The 20418-nt window shown below is 39.9% G+C and overlaps 1 protein-coding gene across 1 annotated transcript in view; it reads right to left on the reverse strand.

The window, feature by feature from the left end:
* UTP20 (UTP20 small subunit processome component) overlaps positions 1 to 20418 on the reverse strand; it is a 110650-nt gene that overhangs the window by 82365 nt on the left and 7867 nt on the right. Inside the window, exons 9-19 of the mRNA XM_053583572.1 lie at positions 19772 to 19918; positions 19286 to 19420; positions 17954 to 18031; positions 16035 to 16213; positions 9221 to 9376; positions 8991 to 9079; positions 7277 to 7382; positions 4945 to 5095; positions 3983 to 4045; positions 3051 to 3209; positions 751 to 827 (exon numbers count right to left, since the gene is read on the reverse strand). Of these exons, the coding sequence (XP_053439547.1) occupies positions 751 to 827; positions 3051 to 3209; positions 3983 to 4045; positions 4945 to 5095; positions 7277 to 7382; positions 8991 to 9079; positions 9221 to 9376; positions 16035 to 16213; positions 17954 to 18031; positions 19286 to 19420; positions 19772 to 19918 (1340 nt within the window). The remainder of the gene's footprint in view (positions 1 to 750; positions 828 to 3050; positions 3210 to 3982; positions 4046 to 4944; positions 5096 to 7276; positions 7383 to 8990; positions 9080 to 9220; positions 9377 to 16034; positions 16214 to 17953; positions 18032 to 19285; positions 19421 to 19771; positions 19919 to 20418) is intronic.

Below are 20418 nucleotides of genomic sequence, written 5' to 3' on the forward strand. Positions count from 1 at the left end.
TCTTCCCATCTTCTGAAAGCTCAATCAACAAACTAATGAAGCTGATACTGGGAGGTCCTTGCTTTTAGCACACTGGGTTTGATGCTGTGAAGGGTAGTAAAAGGCAGACCAATTGGTTCCAAACTGTAAAGGGATTTGTCTACTCTGCTTCTGTCAAATAAGAAACAGTAGTTGGGCTTCTAAAAGGCCATACGTGACATGTTTCCAATCTGATAAAAGACAAGAGTAGATTTCCTGAAGAGAAATGTCTGTAAAAGAACAGACTGTAAATGTGAGATGTAACAGGTCCTTTGTGTGTAACTATTAAGGTCCTTTTGAGAGATAAAGGCATTTTGGATCCTAGACAGCAAGGGTTTTGAAAAGTCCTTAGTTTTAAATTAAAGTATGGCTAATGACTCAATGTATACAAAAAAAAAATCATGCAATTCTTATAACATACCTTCTTGCTATAAAAATTTTAACTGTAAATTTCAGTAACACAGAAATATCATATAAGGTGAGAAAGTCCTTGAACGTTATTTCAATGCACAAAGAAACATACCTATAACATATGAGATATTGAAGATGTGGCATCAGAGAGAATAGTTAATGCTTATTTTTTCTTCACCTTATCCCACAAAGGATTTAAGGTAGCTATAAATATTGCACACACCCATTCATTCAAATCACACCTAGAAGGAGTATAGTGTTGGCCCCATCATTCTGCAGTAGTTAAAAACTAACAGCTTCACCCACTGAACCCAGGCTTACCTTATGAGATCGATCACAGGATCCCAGAGAGCACTGAAGTTAACATATAACATGCCTAGCAGATAGCGAAGCGGCACCTGCAACGACAGGGACTAGTTCGTGGTGATGAAATGCAACAGACAGGCAGAACCGAAGTCCTGAAATGCCACCACTCAGAGCTGGACAAGCTGAAGTTTGGAATGAAGCTTATGACTTCAGAACAAAAGCTGGAGGTACCAATCCAAACTGGTCGGTGCATGCTAATTTTCCTCCTTTCCCTAAAATGTCACTTTTAACATGGAAGAATCACTACAGCAAACATGGTATTCAAATTCACTGCGGATGTTCACATCTAAAGGATACATCTGAATAAACAGATTTGACTAATGATCAAATGTCCTGACTTGCCACCACTTGACAAAGAAGACAAAGCCTAAACTCGAGTCAGTAAAGCAGAGATGCCAAAGAACTCAAGAAAGTATGCAGCGAAGGGCTAAGCCTTCAGGAGCACGTGTCTGAGTTTTCAAAAACTCCAAAGGAGTTCAGTTCAGGGAATCTGAAGTTTTCTCAATCACCTTTTGGAATGACTCTCATTACGACTAACATCCCCAAGTGCGAGGAAGGTGTCATGCAGAATGGCAGTTTCAGGATTATCTGGGGATGAGGTGTTTGTATATATTCTAGCAACAGTCTTTTTTCTAAATGCAACATAATACAAAAGCAGAACTGTTCTGATGAAAAAGAAAGGCTTTCACTTGGCCTTACTCCCAAAAGGGCTCCACTAATGGATCTTTAAGGGTCATGGAAGGAAAACGCCTGATAAAAAACACAGAGGGCTGATGTCTGTTCTGCAACAAACAAGTCTAGAAAAGAACATCAGGCTTTAAACCTGATAGTGAGTCTTTTTTTGAGACAGAGTCTCACTCTGTTGCTCCAGCTAGAGTACTGTGGCATCACAGCTCACAGCAACCTCAAACTCTTGGGCTCAAGCGATTCTCTTGCCTCAGCCTCCTGAGTAGCTGAGACTATTGGTACCCGCCACCATGCCCAGCTAGTTTTAGAGACAGGGTCTTGCTTTTGCTCAGGCTGGTCTCTAACTCCTGAGCTCAGGTGATCCACCAGCTTTGGCCTCCCAGAGTGCTGGGATTACAGGCATGAGCCACCGCACCTGGCCTTGAAATTAAATCTTCTTCTTGACACTTAATACCTATCCACATCACTAAGCTTCATTGAACCCCTGTTTACTCATTTATAAAAAGGTACTAATACTGCCTATCTTGTAAGGATTAGATGAGGTAATAGATATAAAGACACTTTGTAAATTACAAAGTAACAGTTCAAATGTTAAGTCATCATCCTCTGGGTTCTTGTGCCTGGCCTGTGGACACATTACCTAAATTAAAAGGAATTTCCTGCTTTTACGTTTTATAAACTGGAACTGTACTGTCATCTACTAAGTAAGTTTTGCGTCCTTATTTCATACTTTTCCAAAACCTAACCCCAGATCATAATCATTTATCCTCTTCCCTTTAAAGTCTTTAAAAAAAATGGGATCTGTATTTTGAGACTGTTATGTCAAAAAAACTGGTTAAAAAAGTTCTATTTTTTTGAGAAGGATCATTTTGTTAAGGGTCTAAGGTTGATATTAGAGAACTGCTAAAATGGGAAGGATTGTATTCAAAAATGTTCACACACTAGATGCTGTAAATGAATGATAAGAAGCACCAGAGAGCCTAGAAGTGAAAAAAACTACTTAAAGCAGCCAGCTTCTCTATCCTACCAGAAAAAGCAATAAAAATACTCAATAAGGTAATTGCTTCACAACCCCACATACTTAAAGAGAAGATACTGAATTATTTATAGTATTAAAAAGGCAGTAGAACCACTTGAAGTATCTAAGAGAATTGGAGATTTACCTTGTTTTTAAAAAATATTTCTTTTGGTGACTATTTGCTATGTATCCCCAAACAGAATTTAAAGCATAAATAAAAAAGAAAAAAAAAAGGGGGGGGGTGCTGGGCACAGTGGTTCATGCCTGTAATCTGGGAGGCCAAGGCAGGTAGATCTTTTGAGCTTAAGAATTTGAGACCATCATGAGCAAAAATGAGACCCCCATATCTACTAAAAACAGAAAAACTAGCTGGGTGTGGTGGTGGGGATCTATAGTCCCTGCCACTCGGGAGGCTGAGGCAAGAGGATCACTCAAGCCCAACAGTTTGAGGTTGTTGTGAGCTATGATGCCACGACACTCTACCCAGAGCAACAGAGTGAGACTCTGTCTCGGAGGGGAAAAAAAGAAAAAAAAAAAATGCTACTTTTACCTCTTGTAATGGGCCATCAGGGACTGTGGTCTGCACCACATCGTGTCTTAGTTTTCTCAAATGAAGAAGCTTCTCTCTGTAATCATTCACGGTGGCTGGAACAAGTTCTGCCTGGTGTAATATAGCAAAGGTGGATGGCCGTTCTGATAGCCCATCATCCTGCACGGTCAGAGGAAACCAGAGAGGAACATCAGTATTTGCCAGAAAGAACATCAAATGTGCCAAAAGGTCTAAAAATAGAAAAACTGGAGTAGGTTAATGTTTTAAATTAAATAAGCAACAGTTTTGGGGGGGGCCAATGATTTAGCTTTTCCTCATGCCATTTACTTTTTTGGTAGATAATTTAGGTTTATTACCTAGCACAGAAATGACAAGTAAAAAAAGAAAACTAATTCTCAAAAATCACTCAAACTATTTGGCAACATTTGTTGAAATAGAAAATATATGTATTCTCTTAGTATACAATTCTAATTGTAGTAATGTGCATTACTCCCCAACATATATATATCTGTGTAAGGATGTTCACTACGGTACTTTTTTATTTAAACTGTTAAAAAAAACTATAAAAACCCACCTACCCATCCATCAACCGGGAACTGGCTAAACAGAAGGTATTTAAACTGTGGAGCGCTATTCAAATTTCAAAAACAAACGAAGTAGAACTAGAGGTACTAATGTAGAAAAAAACCTCATGATGGTATTTCTTTAAATTATATGTGTGTATTCAGAAAGTTTGAAAGAATATCTACCAATTAACTGTAGATTCTCAGTAGCAGCCTTGTTGGTAGGTGGGAGTAAGAATCACAAAAAACTCCATTTTTATGATACGTATATAGTGTGTTAATTTTATGCAAAGGTATCATTTTGAAACTAAAAAATAATGTGTAAAATTGTATTTTCTAAAAACCTTTTTACTTGAACAATTAAAATACCTCCACCAATCCTGGAAGCCGAACATCAAAATGGTTCAGGATCCTTATTGTCAAAAGACGAATCTAGAGAAAGTAAAAGGTGTGTTTCAAACTCCAAAGTTTAACCATAGGAAGAAAATGATTCAGGGAGTGAGATTTTTAAGTTTTACAGAATTAATAAAAACACATCATTTGACCACAGTAAAACATGCCTATTCTATTCCCTCTTTCACATTCAACATCAACCAACACCTAATTCATAGTACACAGAACAATGATCCCCCAGACTAGACTGAGACAATTAAGGTTATCCATAAACCATATTATTTCTTTGAACTATAACACTATAAGCATCTCTATAAATAAGTGGAAAGAAGTTGATTGAGCTTACAGCTCAACTAAAATCAGTGATTTTTTATTCCTAAGTAATGTACAGTATTCTACACACTTAATGAGCAGGTGAATCACCTAGAAGACTTTTTTTTTTTGAGACACAGTCTCACTTTGTTGCCCTTCGTAGAGTGCCGTGGCATCCTAGCTCACAGCAACCTCAAACTCTTGGGCTTAAGCGATTCTCTTGCCTCAGCCTCCCAAGTAACTGGGACTACAGGTGCCCACAACGCCTGGCTATTCTTTGTTGCAGTTGTCATTGTTGTGTAGCTGGCCCAGGCCAGGTTCAAACCTGGTAGCCTTGGTGTATGTGGCTGATGCCATAACCACTGTGCTATGGGCGCTGAGCCCACCCAGAAGGCTTTTAGAAGCTATGCAGATTTTTCAGTTCCACACTAGCCCTAGTGAATCATAATCTTTGGAGGTGGGAACCCAGAATTTATATTTTTATTAATCTCTCTAACTAATTCTGCTACATCAGGACTTGAAACCGAAATCACTCACAGCAGCATTTTCTGATTAAGGAGCTGTGACAATCACTGGCAGTCCACACACGAACAGGAGAGAGACAGAGAAACCTGAAATCATATTACCTTGGATATGCCGGTTGAAATGTTTGCTTGTAACTTGGGAAATAATTCCATTAAAGCTTCCTCAGAAAGTGGTCCTTTGCAGCCACAAATGGCTAATCTCTGATAATAGAGACTGGCTAACAGCAACACGGAGGGTTCCAAAGGAAACGTTCTGCAACAAGATTTATTTATTAGACCCAAACCTCACCAGACACCTCAGAGTGTACACACTATAATATAAACCACAGAAAATGAGCACTGATGAAGGAAATGTAAAAGGTTAACACGCCAAAATCTCACATGGACACTCAGAATAACTTAACAGATACAGACTCTGCAGCCTAGCACCAGTGAGGCAGGCAGAGGTTTGAGTACACTGTTTTGACTACAGATACCATGGTGTTTCTTCAATCTACATACTTGTAAACGATAATCACATAAAAAAATATATATGTGATATTTACTAAGTGTTTTCCATATGTCGGGCACTCAGAGAATACGACCGGCAGTGTGCAGGAGTGGCCCAGCACACTCCTCTGGTCTGGGTAAGGTGGCCCAGGTTTGAACCCAGCCCCATGGCTCATCAATGTATAACCTTAGACATGCTGCTTAACCTGTACACGCTGACCTCATTCAAGCTGATAACTAACTCACCCAAGGCCACAGAGCTAGGAAGTAGTGCAGACAAGACTCCGATCCAGGCTATCCTGGCCATGAAACCACTCGCTAGCCCAGCACCAAGCACAGAACCCAGTAACTACTCTCAGAAATGCATCCACTCCTATTGGGCGCCTCCAAGTCTCAAAGGCTAAGAGGTACCTGGCTGGGAGGCCAGCTGGCCTTTCCCAGGGAACATGCAGACCCGCTCTGGGCTGGGTGTGCCTTTTGCTTCAAACCTCTACAGCACCTTCCATTGTTTATACTAATGACTCCTCATTCAAGCTGAGGATAACTAACTCACCCAAGGCCTTCTCAGAGAAGTATAATCAGAACTGCTGAGAAAAGGGGAATACACAAGATGGCAGATATAGTGATGTCAAAGAAATAAACTTCTTTAAAAGAAGCTAATTTTCGATCGTGGAGAAATGCAAACTTTGCCCAGATTTGTAATTACTACAATGTGTGATTTCTGCACGGTTGCATTTCAGCACAGCAGCAGAGTGAGCTTATTCAGGCCTAAGTCACTGCCAAAGTCCTCCTGCAGCCTCCCCTTCACTCAGTAAAAGCCAAGGCTCCACAGTGGCCTAAAAGCCACACACAGTCTGCCACGTCCACCTCTACCCACTGCTCTCTTACTGACCTCCCACCCCTGCTCTCATGGGCCACGATGGCCTTTCTGGTGCTCAAGCCAGGACCCCAGGGCCCAGAGGGGCAGCACTTGCGTGGCCCCCAGGTCTGGAGCCCAGGAAGCAGCCCGACACAGATACCCTTGTGGCTTAGTCCTGCACTGCTTTCAGGCTTCTGCTCAGGTATCTCCTCCTTGCTAAAGCTTCCCTGTGTGAAACTGTCACCTCCCTAACCTCTGGACTCTCCTATCCCCTGGCTCTGCTTTGTTTTCTTTACAGCACTTAACACCTTCTCCTAGACTATATATTTTACTTATTTACTCTATCTAGTAGTCTCTTCTGGCTAGAACGATGCTCTAGGAAGTCAGGGAATTTGTCTATTTCATTCATTATTTCCCAGTACGTAGAAGAGGGCCTCGTACACGAGAAATACAAACAAATGTTTACTGAATAAAGTGAATGAGTAAATCTGCCTGGGATTGAGTATAAAGCCTTGGACTACTATGCAAAATGGACTAGACTCCTAGAAAAGGAGCAAACGCCTTCACTGGGTTTTCAAAAGGCCTGGTGTTTAAAAAAGGCATAATAATGGCCCTGAGATACTACAAAAATCAGGGCCTGGCTAACTAAACTGTAAAAAGCAAATAAGCCAAACCAACAAACAGAAAACTGGATTGTTTCAGCATATAGAAAAAAAAGATCACAGCAAAGTTTTCTGAATTGTTGATCATGTCAAGCTGAGGTAGGATATGAAAGTAGTGGGAATGTGTATGTTGAAACCACTAAGAAGTTATGAAAGCTCAACTTTGTGCAGTGTTACTGCTGGGAAGATCAGCATTATAAATCCTTTGAACTTCGCAACACTAATTTACACACACAATACAATACAATACCCCTTTACAAAGATGACTCTGTAATTAGAGACTACGTCAAAACATTTATTTTAATTAAAGGACCTAAATCAAGATTAAAGTTTACTGTGTGACTATCATTCCAGTAATTTTGCAAAAGCTGAGGCTTTTACATTTTATCCGTTACTAAGTCAAATGGAAGACGGGTTTACTTACAACACTAAGTTCTTCACATGTTCCACAGGAACCAGATGAAGAAGTTCAGAAGATTCTTCCAAACTTAGCAGAGTATTTACAGCTTGACAAAGAACAAATAAGGTTCCTAAAGGCAGAAAAATAGGAGAAACCACCTTACTTATTCCTTGGTCATATTTAATTATCAAACATTTCATTTGCTTAATACTTGCTAATTATAGGATGCTGTTAAAGTGAATTTATGCCTTTTAAAGTACAACTGCCAAATATCCAAATATAGCAGAAAAGAGAAGTTTCTGTGTCTTACATTTTATCTTTCACTACTCAGAAGTAGAGGATAAAAATTTACGTTTTAGAGCTGGGTGTACTGGTGCACATCTATAAACCCAGCTATGTGAGAGGCATGAGGATTGCTGGAGCCCAAGAGGTCAAGTTCAGCCTGCGCAACCCAGCAAGATTCTTTCCCTTGAAAATAAAATTATGTTTCATTAACCAAGACAAGGATGAAGTATAATGGTCTCACTCATGGGCATTATCAGGATTCTTGAGGACAGTAGGCTTGGACTTTTCAGTATCTAAGTAATTATCTTGGAATAAAACTCATGTTGACTTTATTCTCCAATTTATGAGAAGGCACATATCCAATGTCTACTAACCATAAAACATTCAATTAATGATACTAATTAAACACTTGTTTAGTCTTTAGCCTAGGGGTTAGCAAACTATGACTCACAAGTTAGATTTGGTAGGCAGCCTATTTTTATATGGCCTAGAAGCTAACAATGTTTCTTTACATTTTAAAGGGGCTGTCAAAATATATATAGGTCACAGGGATTGATAGTGGCCTACCAAATCAAAAATATTTACTATTTGAATCTTTATAGAAAGATTTCGTCAGCCCCTGCTCTAGGCTCTAGACCAGTGCTGTCCACTAGAACTTTCTACAGAGGTAAAACTATTTGTGCCAATAAGTAGATGCAATCTAATACGGTAGCCACTGGCCACATGTGGCTACTGAGCAACAGAGATGTAGCACTTTATTCTCTAATATGTCTGCTTAGTATTCAACCTAGAATGTCGCACACTAATATTTCAGTGAACAAATGACTACTATCCACAAAGGCTAGAAAAGAAACGCTATGCTAGAATGAAACTAAATGCCCGCTTTTAAATTGCTGCTTGCAGGCTGGGAGAGACACACAAGTACACAACAGGAAATGGTGTTTTGGGCAGGGTAACCTCATTCTGCCTGGCAGAGTCTGAAGGCCTTCTGAGAGGTATTAAGCTTGTACAAGTTCACTGAATGACAAAGACCTAGAAAGGTCTCCAGGTAAAGAAAACACATGTGCAAAGTTAGCCAGACAGATGCAAAAGAATGTGTCTTGCTCGATGTAAGCAAACAGAAATGCCTAGAATATGAAATGTAGACCAGAGGTCGGGTGGGCGTGGGAGATGGGAAACAAGACAGTCTGGGACTTGTAAATGAATGTCTTCTACACCATGGCATGCGATGTTTCACCTGCCTTGTGTGAACGCAACCATGACCCCGGTCAACCACATTATGTGGTCTCAGTGAAACATGCCCTTTGTATCCCTTTTTCCCCCCTGGATATTTCAAACAGAGGTTATGCCAGAAGACAATGTTAGTAGTATTCTCTTGTATTTCACGCGTTTACAATTACTTGGGGTGTGCCAGGAAAGAAGAGAAAGAGAACAAAGGGGGATTGTAACTGACCTTTTCCAAAGCTCCCTCTGTCAATTGTCATGAAGAGTGACTCTATGAAGCCGGTGACCAGAGGTATCACCTTCTCCTTCTCAAGAGGCCTGTCCAAAGACAGGGGAGGAAAAAGGAAAGTTCAAACGGTCACTCCACAGCTTTCTCACAGCACGGGGAGGAATGGCTAACACATTTTAATCAGCATGTTAAGTGTTTCTTTCCAAGTTAAATGGAGTTAACTTTCTTACCTAACATGAGGTAACACGACAAGGGCTGCCCAGGAATGTGAAAAGTAAGTAGTATCATTCTTTGGAGGTAACTCAATTATAGACAATAGATGATCTAACACTGGAAACTGTCTGTTTCCTCCCTGGGACCTAGTCTTCATCTGTTTCACATAGGATCTGAAAGATAAAAAATAAATAAACAAATGTTTATTATTTTTTCTTAAATATTTCAGGTTAAAAGGAGGGTACCAACAACCAAGTCACAGTATTTAAATTTGTTACTGGAGTCCTTCTTGTAGCTGTGTCCCGAACCCAAAGGTGCGCCACGCACCCCTACATTGTGCCCATTCAGTAGGAACACACCAAACACCCTTTCCCCTTCTCCGCTCCCCCAACTTGAACTGAATTGAGTTTTCTCCTATGTGGGCATGAATTAGATCATCTACTGGCTTCATATTAGCTTTGAGTACACTGGATATTTGTTTTTCCGTTCTTGTCATACTTTACTGAGAAGAATGTGTTTCAGCTCCATCCAGGTTAATATAAAAGATGTGAAGTCTTCATCTTTTTATGGCATTTTTTATACCACAGTTTATTCATCCATTCCTGGGTTGATGGGCATTTAGGTTGTTTCTACATCTTGGCAATTATAAATTGAGCTGCGATAAACAATCTAGTGTGAATGTCCATAAGATAAAATAATTTTTTTTTCCTTCTTGGTAGATGCCTAGTAGTGGGATTGCAGGATCAAACAGGAGGTCTAATTTGAGTTCTTTGTGGATTCTCCATACTTCTTTCCAAAGAGGCTGTATTAGTTTGCAGTCCTACCAACAGTGTAAAAGTGATCATTCCTCTCTACATCCACTCCAGCACCTGCAGTTTTGGGTCTCTGTGATGTGGGCTAATCTCACTGGGGTTAGGTGATATCTCAGGATGCTCTTGATTTGCACTTCTCTGATGATTAGGGACAACGAGCATTTTTCATATATTTGTTAGCCATTCGTCTGTCTCCTCAGAGAAGGTTCTGTTCATGTCTCTTGCCCGGGGATTATTAGCTCTTTTTTTGTCAAAATAAATGTTTAAAATGGGAGAGAATGCAATGGCTCTTGCCCTCTGAAGTTTGAAATAAAATTGGTTCCTTATTTTTGTAGATCACTTGTGGGAAAGGAACTGCTGGAGGTGGCTGAGTATAAATAACCAAACAAACGTGAGTCCCTCACTGATTTTCGGTGAAAGGCTTGCTCCCCTCCATTTGCTCTACTTCTTTCTTTTTCTATTTTAATTTGCTCCATGACTTAAACCAAGTCTCTTCTAGTTTTAAGTATTATTTCTGGAGCATAAGGCATAATAACCAGAGGTGGGGGACATGGGGAATAAGAAACAAGGGCATGTTTCTGAGACGTAATTCACGGGCATAGACTGACTTCTTCCATCTCCCTTTCCTTTTTTGACATGCGTTTTACTACTTGACAAACACAGAATGCAAAATTACTGTGATGACGCTGAAAAATACCATTAAAATGATTATGATTTATAAGTAATTTTCTCCAGCTGCTTTAATCTGATAAATGATTAGTCAGTGACTTTTCTTGACAGGGCATTCCGTTTTGGGGGTTATCTGTTACTCTGCTACTATTCTTGTTTGCCTCTTTTCATTTTTGCTGGTGTACTATGAAAATAAAAATGTAATCAAGAGAAAAGTCATAGAATTGTTTTATAATTTATCCTCTAACTCCAGTTTGGTTAGCTTGTTATACAAAAGAAGTGGAAGATCTGGTTTTTATTCCTGTGCTCCTCTGATCATTAAAATAAATCCAAAAGTTAGCTATGTTTTCTTTTGTTTTAGATTTATCAGGATATTGAGTGTTTGACATCATGACAGATCATTAAGTTAATTTAACTGTCAATTCCCTGAAGTCACCACATCTTGGTGTAGTATTTTCAGTAATAACCGTGACTCAACGATCTGCAAAAGTCCTACCAAATATTGAGTTGCTTTAAAAAAAAAGTGAGTCATCAGTTGTCATGTCCCTCCTCCACTTTATCAGACCCAATGAGCTCCTCCAGTCAGACCCACACTAGTTACCTGGTCCCGTAAGGCTGCGACCCTCGCCTACTCTCCCACCTCCTCTCATCCCACTCTCCTCTGTGCTCACTTCTCTTTACCCACGGAGGCATCCTCCTGTCCCAGAGCCCTGGACATCTTTCCTCTGCCTGCAAAGTCTTTCACCCAAATCTTTGTAAGGCTGGATCTTTCCCCTCATTATAATCAGTCTAAAGGTTCCCTCTCAGGAAAGGAACAAGTGCACACTCTCCACTCGCTCTCCCTCTCAACACCATGGTTTTTCTTCCTTTTATCACTACTTTACATTTTTTGTTTGTTTTGAGACAGGGTCTTATTCTGTTACGCAGGCTGAAGTACTGTGGCACAATCATAGCTCACTGCAGCCTTGAACTCCTGGGCTCAAGAGATCCCTACCTGCCTCACTCTCCCCAAATGCTGGGATTACAGGCTGCTGCTTATCACTACAATAGACCCTCTGTAAGTTGACCAGCCAAGGGACTGTAACAAACTGGTCACCGTATGGAACCAGGCCTGCTGTGCTGATATGTACACGTGGTGCATGTCTATGAAAATCAAGCCAACTTGAGGAGGTGGTCAAGGGAGGGAGGTGGTCATCAACAGAGGCTCTATTATACTGAAAATCACTTTGCTTATTGGCTTTTATATGCCTCACCATATACCTCCCCAATGGAACGTTATATCCCCCAAACAAGGAAACTTTCTCTTACTCATTATTGTACTCAGGTATCTAAAACAAAACAATACTTATAAATCTTATAAATATAAGATTAAACTTATAAATAGAATTAAACTTATAAATATCTTATAAATAACTGTCAAATGATGGAATAAATTTCTCTCACAAAGAGCTTTTTCACATTTATTATCTCTTTTTAGCCTCACAACAAACCAGTGAGGATAGATAATTACTATGAATATTCAAACTATTATGCTAAAATCTTCCTGGAAGAAATCAAGACAAAGGCTCCTATTCATTCATCTGGACATTCCCTAACTCTGTGGGGGGCGGCGGAGGGATTTTTTCTCAGAGAAAGAAAACACAGAAGTTGTAGTACCTGCTGTAAGTTAATACCTCTAAATTTTTATTTGTTTATTTTACTATGTGACCTCCCAGGAGGATCGGAGAGGCTGAGATCAGTGTAAGAAGGCCTCACACCCAGCCTTCAGCCCCCTTGTTCACCTGATGGAGGCCAACCAACAAGGCAGCTTCCCTGTCACTGAGGAGAACCCACAGTACTGATAGTCGCAAGGAATCTGCTTGCTAGAGACTGACTTAGTGTTGCAAAATCCAGAGAACCGTTCCAAAGGGGTAATTCTACAGAAGTTACTCACTACCCATTCTTTAGGAATCAGAGTTCAGTACATTAAAAAACCAACGAGATGGGTGGCGCCTGTGGCTCAAAGGAGTAGGGCGTGGCCCCATATACCGGTGGTAGGTTCAAACCCGGCTATGGCCAAAAACTGCAAAAAAAAAAAAAAACCAGCGAGATTCTGTTAGCATGGCAGGCAGATATTTAAGGTAGCGTTAAGAAGATGGGCCCCTCTTATGGGAGTAAGACATGATTGCAAGAGGGACTTTACCTAATAATTGCAATCAGTGTAACCTGGCTTATTGTACCCTCAATGAATCCCCAACAATAAAAATTAAAAAAAATAATAATAATAAAAAAAAAGAAGATGGGCCCCTCTAGAACGTGAGGCTGAGCACACTCAAAAGCCAGCTGTGCTTTGTGACCAGTGGACAGTAACTCCCAACCCAGGGGAGGCTGGCAAGCTTCAAAGCCGTATTCAGCACAAACTCCAGGAATATCTATCTATCCCTGCTGCCTTAAAGCAAACCACAAACATGACAACAGTTCTAACTACTCCAACAGAAATAGGAAAATTAAGTCTAACAACAAAAGGATGATAAGGAAACCCATTTCCTAATCTACAACTGCTAGAAACAAACATACCCTCTTAACTATCTCAAAAGCTATAAGCTAAATCCGCTCAATACTTAAACTTTGATTTTTAACTTCTAGTGGGTATATGTTGTTTTGAATGAAATTAAGAAAGTAAACCTTTTAACAACTGAAACGATACAAAGGCATATAATTTTATAGTGGATAGCCACTTCCTTTCTCCCCTTAACATCCTCTTGACAAAACAAAGTTAACTGTTCGGTGTACCCTTGGAGAGATGTCAATTCTCCCCAAATTGATCAATAGGTTTAATAAAATTCCTCACAAAATCCCAGCAAGGTTATTTTTTGAAGACATAGACAAGCTTATTCTAAAATTGATATAGAAAGGCAAAAGAGCTTGGGCGGCACCTGTGGCTCAAAGGAGTAGGGCGCCAGCCCCATATATGGAGGTGGTGGGTTCAAACCCGGCTCCAGCCAAATACTGCAAAAAAAAAAAAAAAAAAAAAAAGAAAGGCAAAAGACCAAGAATAGCTAAAATAATTCTGATAAAGAGGAAAGCAAGAGAATTTTAATTTAAAGATGTCAAGACTTACATAGTAATAACATAGTATGGTATTGGAGGAAGTCACACACACAGATCAATGGGACAGCAGAGAGAACTCAGAAGTGGACCCACACGTGTACACCTGGCTGATTTTTGACAAAGATGCTAAAAGCAATTCAATGGAGCAAGTGAACAACTCCAGGCTGAACAAAAAGAAAAAAAAAGAAAAAAAAAGGAAACTTGCCCTAAACCTCAGACCTTATACAAAATGGATCACAGATTTAAATGTAAAACATAATATTATAAAACATTTAGGAAAAAATAACAAGAAAAAAATCTTTAGGACTTAGAGCTAAACAAAGAGCTCTTAGACTGCACACCAAAAGCATGATCTATAAAAGAAAAAAAACTGAGAAACCCCACCCCAGGAGGCTGAGGTGAGAGGATGGCTTGAGGCCAGGAGTTAGAGACCAAGTGGGAAACAAGTGAGACCCCCATCTCAAAAGGAAAGAAAAGAAAAGAAAATGAACCAAAGAAATAAACAGACAAGATATTTCACTAGAAAAGACACACAGATGGGAAATAAGTACATGAAGAGATGCTTCAACATCATTAGCCATTAGGGAAATGCAGACTAAAACTACAGTGATGATCTGATTGGTCTTGTTGGTGAAAAACATAAATAAAAATAAAAACTACAATGAGACATCACTACACTTCTATCAGACTGGCAAAAATAGTGATCAATATCAAAAGCTGATAAAGATGGAAAGGAAGTGGCTGATTCCAACACTGCCGGCAGGAATGAAAAATGTCATAGGTGCTCTGGAAAACTATTTGGCATTTCTTATAAAACTAAACGTGTAGTTATCATAACTTACTGTACAACACAACGATTCCATTTTGGGGCATTTATCTCAGAGAAATGAATACATGAATGTCTGTAACAGCTTGATTTATAACAGCCCCAAACTGGAAATGGGTCTAAATGTCCTTCGACAAGTGAATGATTAAATAAACTCTGCCACATTCACCCCAGGAAACACTGCAGCACTCCGCAAATAAGAAGGAAAGAACTACTTTACCCATGGTGACCTGCACGAGTTTCAAGGGAATTATATTGAGGAGGAAAAGCCGATCTCAAAAAGTATACTGTGTGATGCCATTTGCATAATATTCTTAAAATGACAAAATTATAAAACTAGATAAGAGATTGGTGCAGTGGCTTTCAACTGATGTTCTGTAAGAGGATCTTGGATGTGCTAGGAAAATTTTTAAAGATATTAAATTATTTTTGATAGAAGTTCAAAGCAAAAAAAAAAAAAAAGTTCAAAGCAAAGTATACTTTTTTTTTTGAGACAGAGTCTCACTTTGTAGTCCTCGGTAGAGTGATGTAGCATCCGTCACAGCAACTTCAAACTCTTGGGCTTAAGCCATTCTCTTGCCTCAGCCTCCCAAGTAGCTGGGACTACAGGCACCCACCACAATGCCCAGCAATTTTTTGTTGCAGCTGTTTAGCTGACCAGGGCTGGGTTCGACCCCACCACCTCTCATTTATGTGGCTGGTGCTGAGCCAAGTATACAGTTTTGGATCAACACAATTTAAGTGTGCTGTGAGATAAAAAATGGTTGAAAAACCCTGGATTAGCAGGTGCCAGGGGTTAGGGAATAGGGAGCAGACAGTGAAGATGACCACTGAAAGGTGGTGGCATGAGGGATCCTTGTGGTAAGGGATATATAATGGTTCTTTATCTTCACGCTGGTGGAAGCCACAAATCCACATGGGTGATAAAACCACGTAGAACTGTATGTTCATATACACATGCACGCTCAGGATGAAGTGCATAAAAATGACAAGAATAACATTGCTGGATTGCACCAATGTCACTTTTCTGGTTGTGACACTCGTATGCTTGTGCAAGATGCACCAATGGGGAAACAGAGGGAAGGGGACATGGAACCCCTGCATCCAGGTTCTTACAGACGGCATGTAGGTCTACGATTAATTTAAAATAAGTGGTTAAAAAAGTTCAGTCAACTCTTTGTTTCCCTTACTATCTTTCTAGCATAAACAAACAGGTTGGTGTATCTTTTCATGTTTCTCTAGGCTTATATACACTTTTTGTTTTCACTTTGCAAAATGAGATTGCACTGTACGTATTATATAGGTAGTTCTACAACTTGTTTTTTCTTGTAACAACTTAGTGCGGACATCTTTCCAGTTCATATATACAGATCTTCATTTTTCACAGTATTCTTGATGGATTATACTTCAATGGAATAAAAATGGAGACCTTACCCCACCGTCCGTGGTAAGAAAACCAGAGGGTACTTTTCAATTGCCATGGAGCCACCCGTGGGAGGCGCAGCCTTATTCAGAACGAGCTTGGTCAAAATGGCCAGGGCTTCGTCTCTGATGGCAGCATCATCAATCAAGAAGCAATTCTCAACATAGGAGAGAAAGCTTGGTAAGAAGAGCTAAAAATAAGCGAAAATAAAATCACTTGTTAGCAGCTAAACATTTCAGAACACCCAATGAAGATCTGAACATTTCAGAATAACTAGATTAGAAGCAAACAATCAGGAATCACAAGGGCATGAGTGCTCTCCAGATGACAACAGAAGCTAAAGGCAATTCAGCAAGGTCTTACGAACTGGGGGAAAATAAGGTAGAGTCCTAGTAAAGAGTCAACTATAGCAAGAGAAAAACATGGGACCCAGGAAATAGGACAGAAGCTACAGGAGGTCTCAGTATAACCTTTATGCAGGGGACGGAGGGAGTGCATTCAGAATGGAACTGCTCCAAGAAGAATGCCGCCAAGGAAAAAGAAAAAGAAAAATTGAACTAAATGACCTGACAGTTTGTAGGTACAAGGCATTTATTTACACTGTCCAAAGGCAGATCCACTAACCAGTTATTCAAAGGAAACAATTCCCAGTTTTTAAAGAATGAGGCAATTACGAACTCCAGGAAAAATGAGAAAGTACACACAAAAGAGTATGTATTAAGTATATGGTGAACATGGATGCAGCTAAAATTCATGATGTAACCCTCCTGGGAGGATGAGGGGCATAAAAGAACTAAAATCCATCTCTACAGATGAGAACTAAAACTAACAAACTAAGGAAAGGTGGTACCTTCAGAGGATTTAAAAACACAAGGTAAATACCAGAAAAAAAAATCGCTAAAAATCATTCAAGGTGGTTGCTGCTGGTCAGAGGAGAGCAGAAAACAAAGGAATACCTTCTACAGCCTTGTTTGACTTTTTAAATCACACATAGGTAGTACTCAGATGCAAATAAGACTAAAAAAAAAAAAAGAGAGAGAGAGAGAGAGAGGAGGAGAGAAAGGAAAGAAGCCATTGCTAAGAAAACCAGAGTGAGCTAAAGAATCCTCAGAGAGCAGAAAGAACCAGAGTCTAGGACATGTACAAAAGATTTCAGGGACTTTTCTGGGGAGGGATGGGGGAGACAGATGAGACTATACAAGAATATATATCATTAAACACCCAAAGGAAGAATGAGAGGACAATTCCAAATACAGGTTTCCAGGAAGTCCTCTGTAGGGTTACAGGAGGAGGAGCCAATCTTTGATGGGGTAAGGAGAAAGGGACAAACTCAGGATTTGAGGAAAGCTTTCTACCTCATTCAGGTTATCTATTTTGTAGTAGCAACGAAATGAATTCACAATAAAATTGGAACTTCTTCCAGTAGGCTCGGTGCCTATAGCATTAGCGGTTACAGCGCAGGCCACATACCCTAGGCTGGTGGGTTTGAACCCGGCCCGGGCCAGCTAAACAACAATGACAACTGCAACAAAAACATAGCCAGGCACTGTGGCAGGCGCCTGTAGTCCCAGCTACTTGGGAGGCTGAGGCAAGAGAATGGCTTAAGCCCAAGAGTTTGAGGTTGCTGTGAGCTCTGATGCCACAGCACTCTACCAAAGACGACATAGTGAGAGTCTGACTCAAAAAAAAAAGAAAAGAAAAGAAAAATCAAGTTGGCTACTGGGTATCATTTTAAATGCCTCCATGTATGAAACAGTTTCACTTACAACCTAGAACTGAATGTGATTTCTTTTAACATAACATTGACCAAAAACATCATATATTTATTTTGCTTTTCTCATAAAACAAAAATCCCAGGATTTCAAATTTGATTATTTTATCATGATACATTTTGTTTAAAATACCCCAAACCTAATAATATCTTGCTTACCTGCTCAAACTGCTTCATAGCAAACATGACTTCAGAAAAACTGAAAATTAAACATCTTTCAAATTTGCTCTTAAATATCTGTGGACCACAAGTAAAAAATATTAATGTAAGTACACAGAGAGTACTATCCCTTTTCCTCAAAAAAGGCAGTTATAGAAAGGAATTCAGCTTTCTGTCCAAATCTTCAGCCTCCTCCAAAGTCACTTACGCAGATGCAAAGGGCACCATATTCCTAACGATTACATATGGCTCTGCCCATAAGCTGCTCAGTTCTTGCCCAGCTATAAAGAATTATGAAAAGCAAGAAGCATAATTTCACGCCTTCCCCAAAAGTATATTGCTGCGTGCCTTGAAGCTAGGAAGAGCCCAACAGATTTCTTTTCAATCCCACTTCCAAACTCACTAAAATACAAATCTCAGCAAATCACATATCCGCTTAGGATTCTTGAAGGGCCTTCCACTACTTGCAGCCTAAAACCCAATCTGACTTTTCAAAGCCAAGCAGAGCTTTGCTGATATCACATCACCCCTCCTCATGTGTCCATGGGCCCAGACCGCACACATTTATATATATATGTGTGTGTGTGTGTGGTTTTTTTTGGAGACAGAGTCTCAAGTCACCCTGGGTAGAGTGCCATGGCATCATAGCTCACAGCAACCTCCAACTTGTGGGTTCAAGTGACCCTCTTGCCTCAGTTTTTCTATTTTTAGTAGAGCCAGGTTCTCACTTTTGCTCAGGCTGGTCTTGAACTCATGAGCTAAAGCAATCCACCCACCTCATTCTCCTAGAGTGCTAGGATCACAGGCGTGAGCCACTGCGCCTGGCTGCACCCATTTATAAACACGTGTCTTTGCTATTCCCCCTCCTTGTGTTTGTAACCCCTTCTCTGACTGGCAGACTGCTATTCAACCTTCAATGATTATCCCAAACATAAGTCCTTTGGAAACATTTCTCTGTTTCTCAACTCCAGGCAGAATCAATGGTTATAATTCAATATACCTCCACCAACAGATTAGTTCACTAGATTATATCTAGTCACTCCCAGGTCCCTCAAAACAATCAAGAACCACAGGCATCATAGTGTTCATTCTGGACAATCTAGCTCAGGATATAGGAAACTACACGTTTGCAGAATAACTGGTGTATAGACTTAGCTTTCACTGCGCTTTAGTCTGCTTATTTCCATTACAGCATGCAATTCACATCTCCTTAACAAGATTACAAATTCCTGAGGGAAGCACCTTTGTTACGCTTCGTTTCTATTTCCTAACAGCTTATCCACTGCTAACATAGCATTAACTACTCAATTACTATTTGTTGAAGTAAATTACTTTCTCTATGGTTTCTTTGATGAAGGTCTCCGGCAAGGAAACATTTTCACTTAGGATCAAAGCAGAAATGACATCCAAGAGAGTCTCCAGGCAGGATGTGGAAAGATTGGTAATTTGTAATGTTTGAGACAATACCTATAAAACAAACAACCAATGCATATTTGGCAATCAGCTTTTAATAACAGATTCTTTTTTTTTTTTTTTGTTGAGACAGAGTCTCACTTTATGGCCCTCGGTAGAGTGCCGTGGCATCACACAGCTCATAGCAACCTCCAACTCCTGGGCTTCAGCGATTCTCCTGCCTCAGCCTCCCGAGTAGCTGGGACTACAGGCGTCCGCCACAACGCCCGGCTATTTTTTGGTTGCAGTTCAGCCGGGGCCGGGTTTGAACCCACCACCCTCAGTATATGGGGCCGGCACCTTACCAACTGAGCCACAGGCGCCACCCAATAACAGATTCTTAAGCTTATTAAGTTGGGAACCCACCTTACAAACATCAGTAGGTGTGGTTATTTTTGATCCATTTCCATGTTTCACGAGTATTAGATACGTTTCTAACAACCTTTTCATCTGTTCAGAACTTTCACAACAGTTAGCTTTTGTTACTTTTTTACCTAGACCCAGAAGAGACTCCTGCAAACAACAAATATAACAGAGAGAATAACTACAGAAATACCAAACTCATCTATTAAGGCAATAATGACAATATTGTGTGATGTAATTCAACTTTTCATATTCTTTTGCTTTGGAAGAAAAAGACACATTTACCAGGAATCACCAATGACCGTAACAGCCAACATTTACTGAGTACACTACTCTGAGTTTTTTATAAGTATTTACTCACTATCCTCTCAGCAATCCTGAGGTTGGGAATAATATTAGTCCCGTTTATCAGATGAAAAGACTGAGGAACAGGGACTTTAAATAACTTTCCCAAGTCACAATAGCAGTAAATGAAAAAGCCAAGACTAGGAAGTCTGGCTCTAGAGGCTCTCTTAACCATATTCTCTGCTGCATCTCAGGGTATCATATCAAATAAAAATAGTACAGGGGGTGAAGGGAAGGAAAAATTCCAAGATGTGTCTGGAAGTATAAAGAAAACAATTATAAAATACAATCTCCAGGAGTACTCA

This window comes from Nycticebus coucang, chromosome 3, assembly GCF_027406575.1.
Source record: "Nycticebus coucang isolate mNycCou1 chromosome 3, mNycCou1.pri, whole genome shotgun sequence".
NCBI lineage: Eukaryota > Metazoa > Chordata > Mammalia > Primates > Lorisidae > Nycticebus > Nycticebus coucang.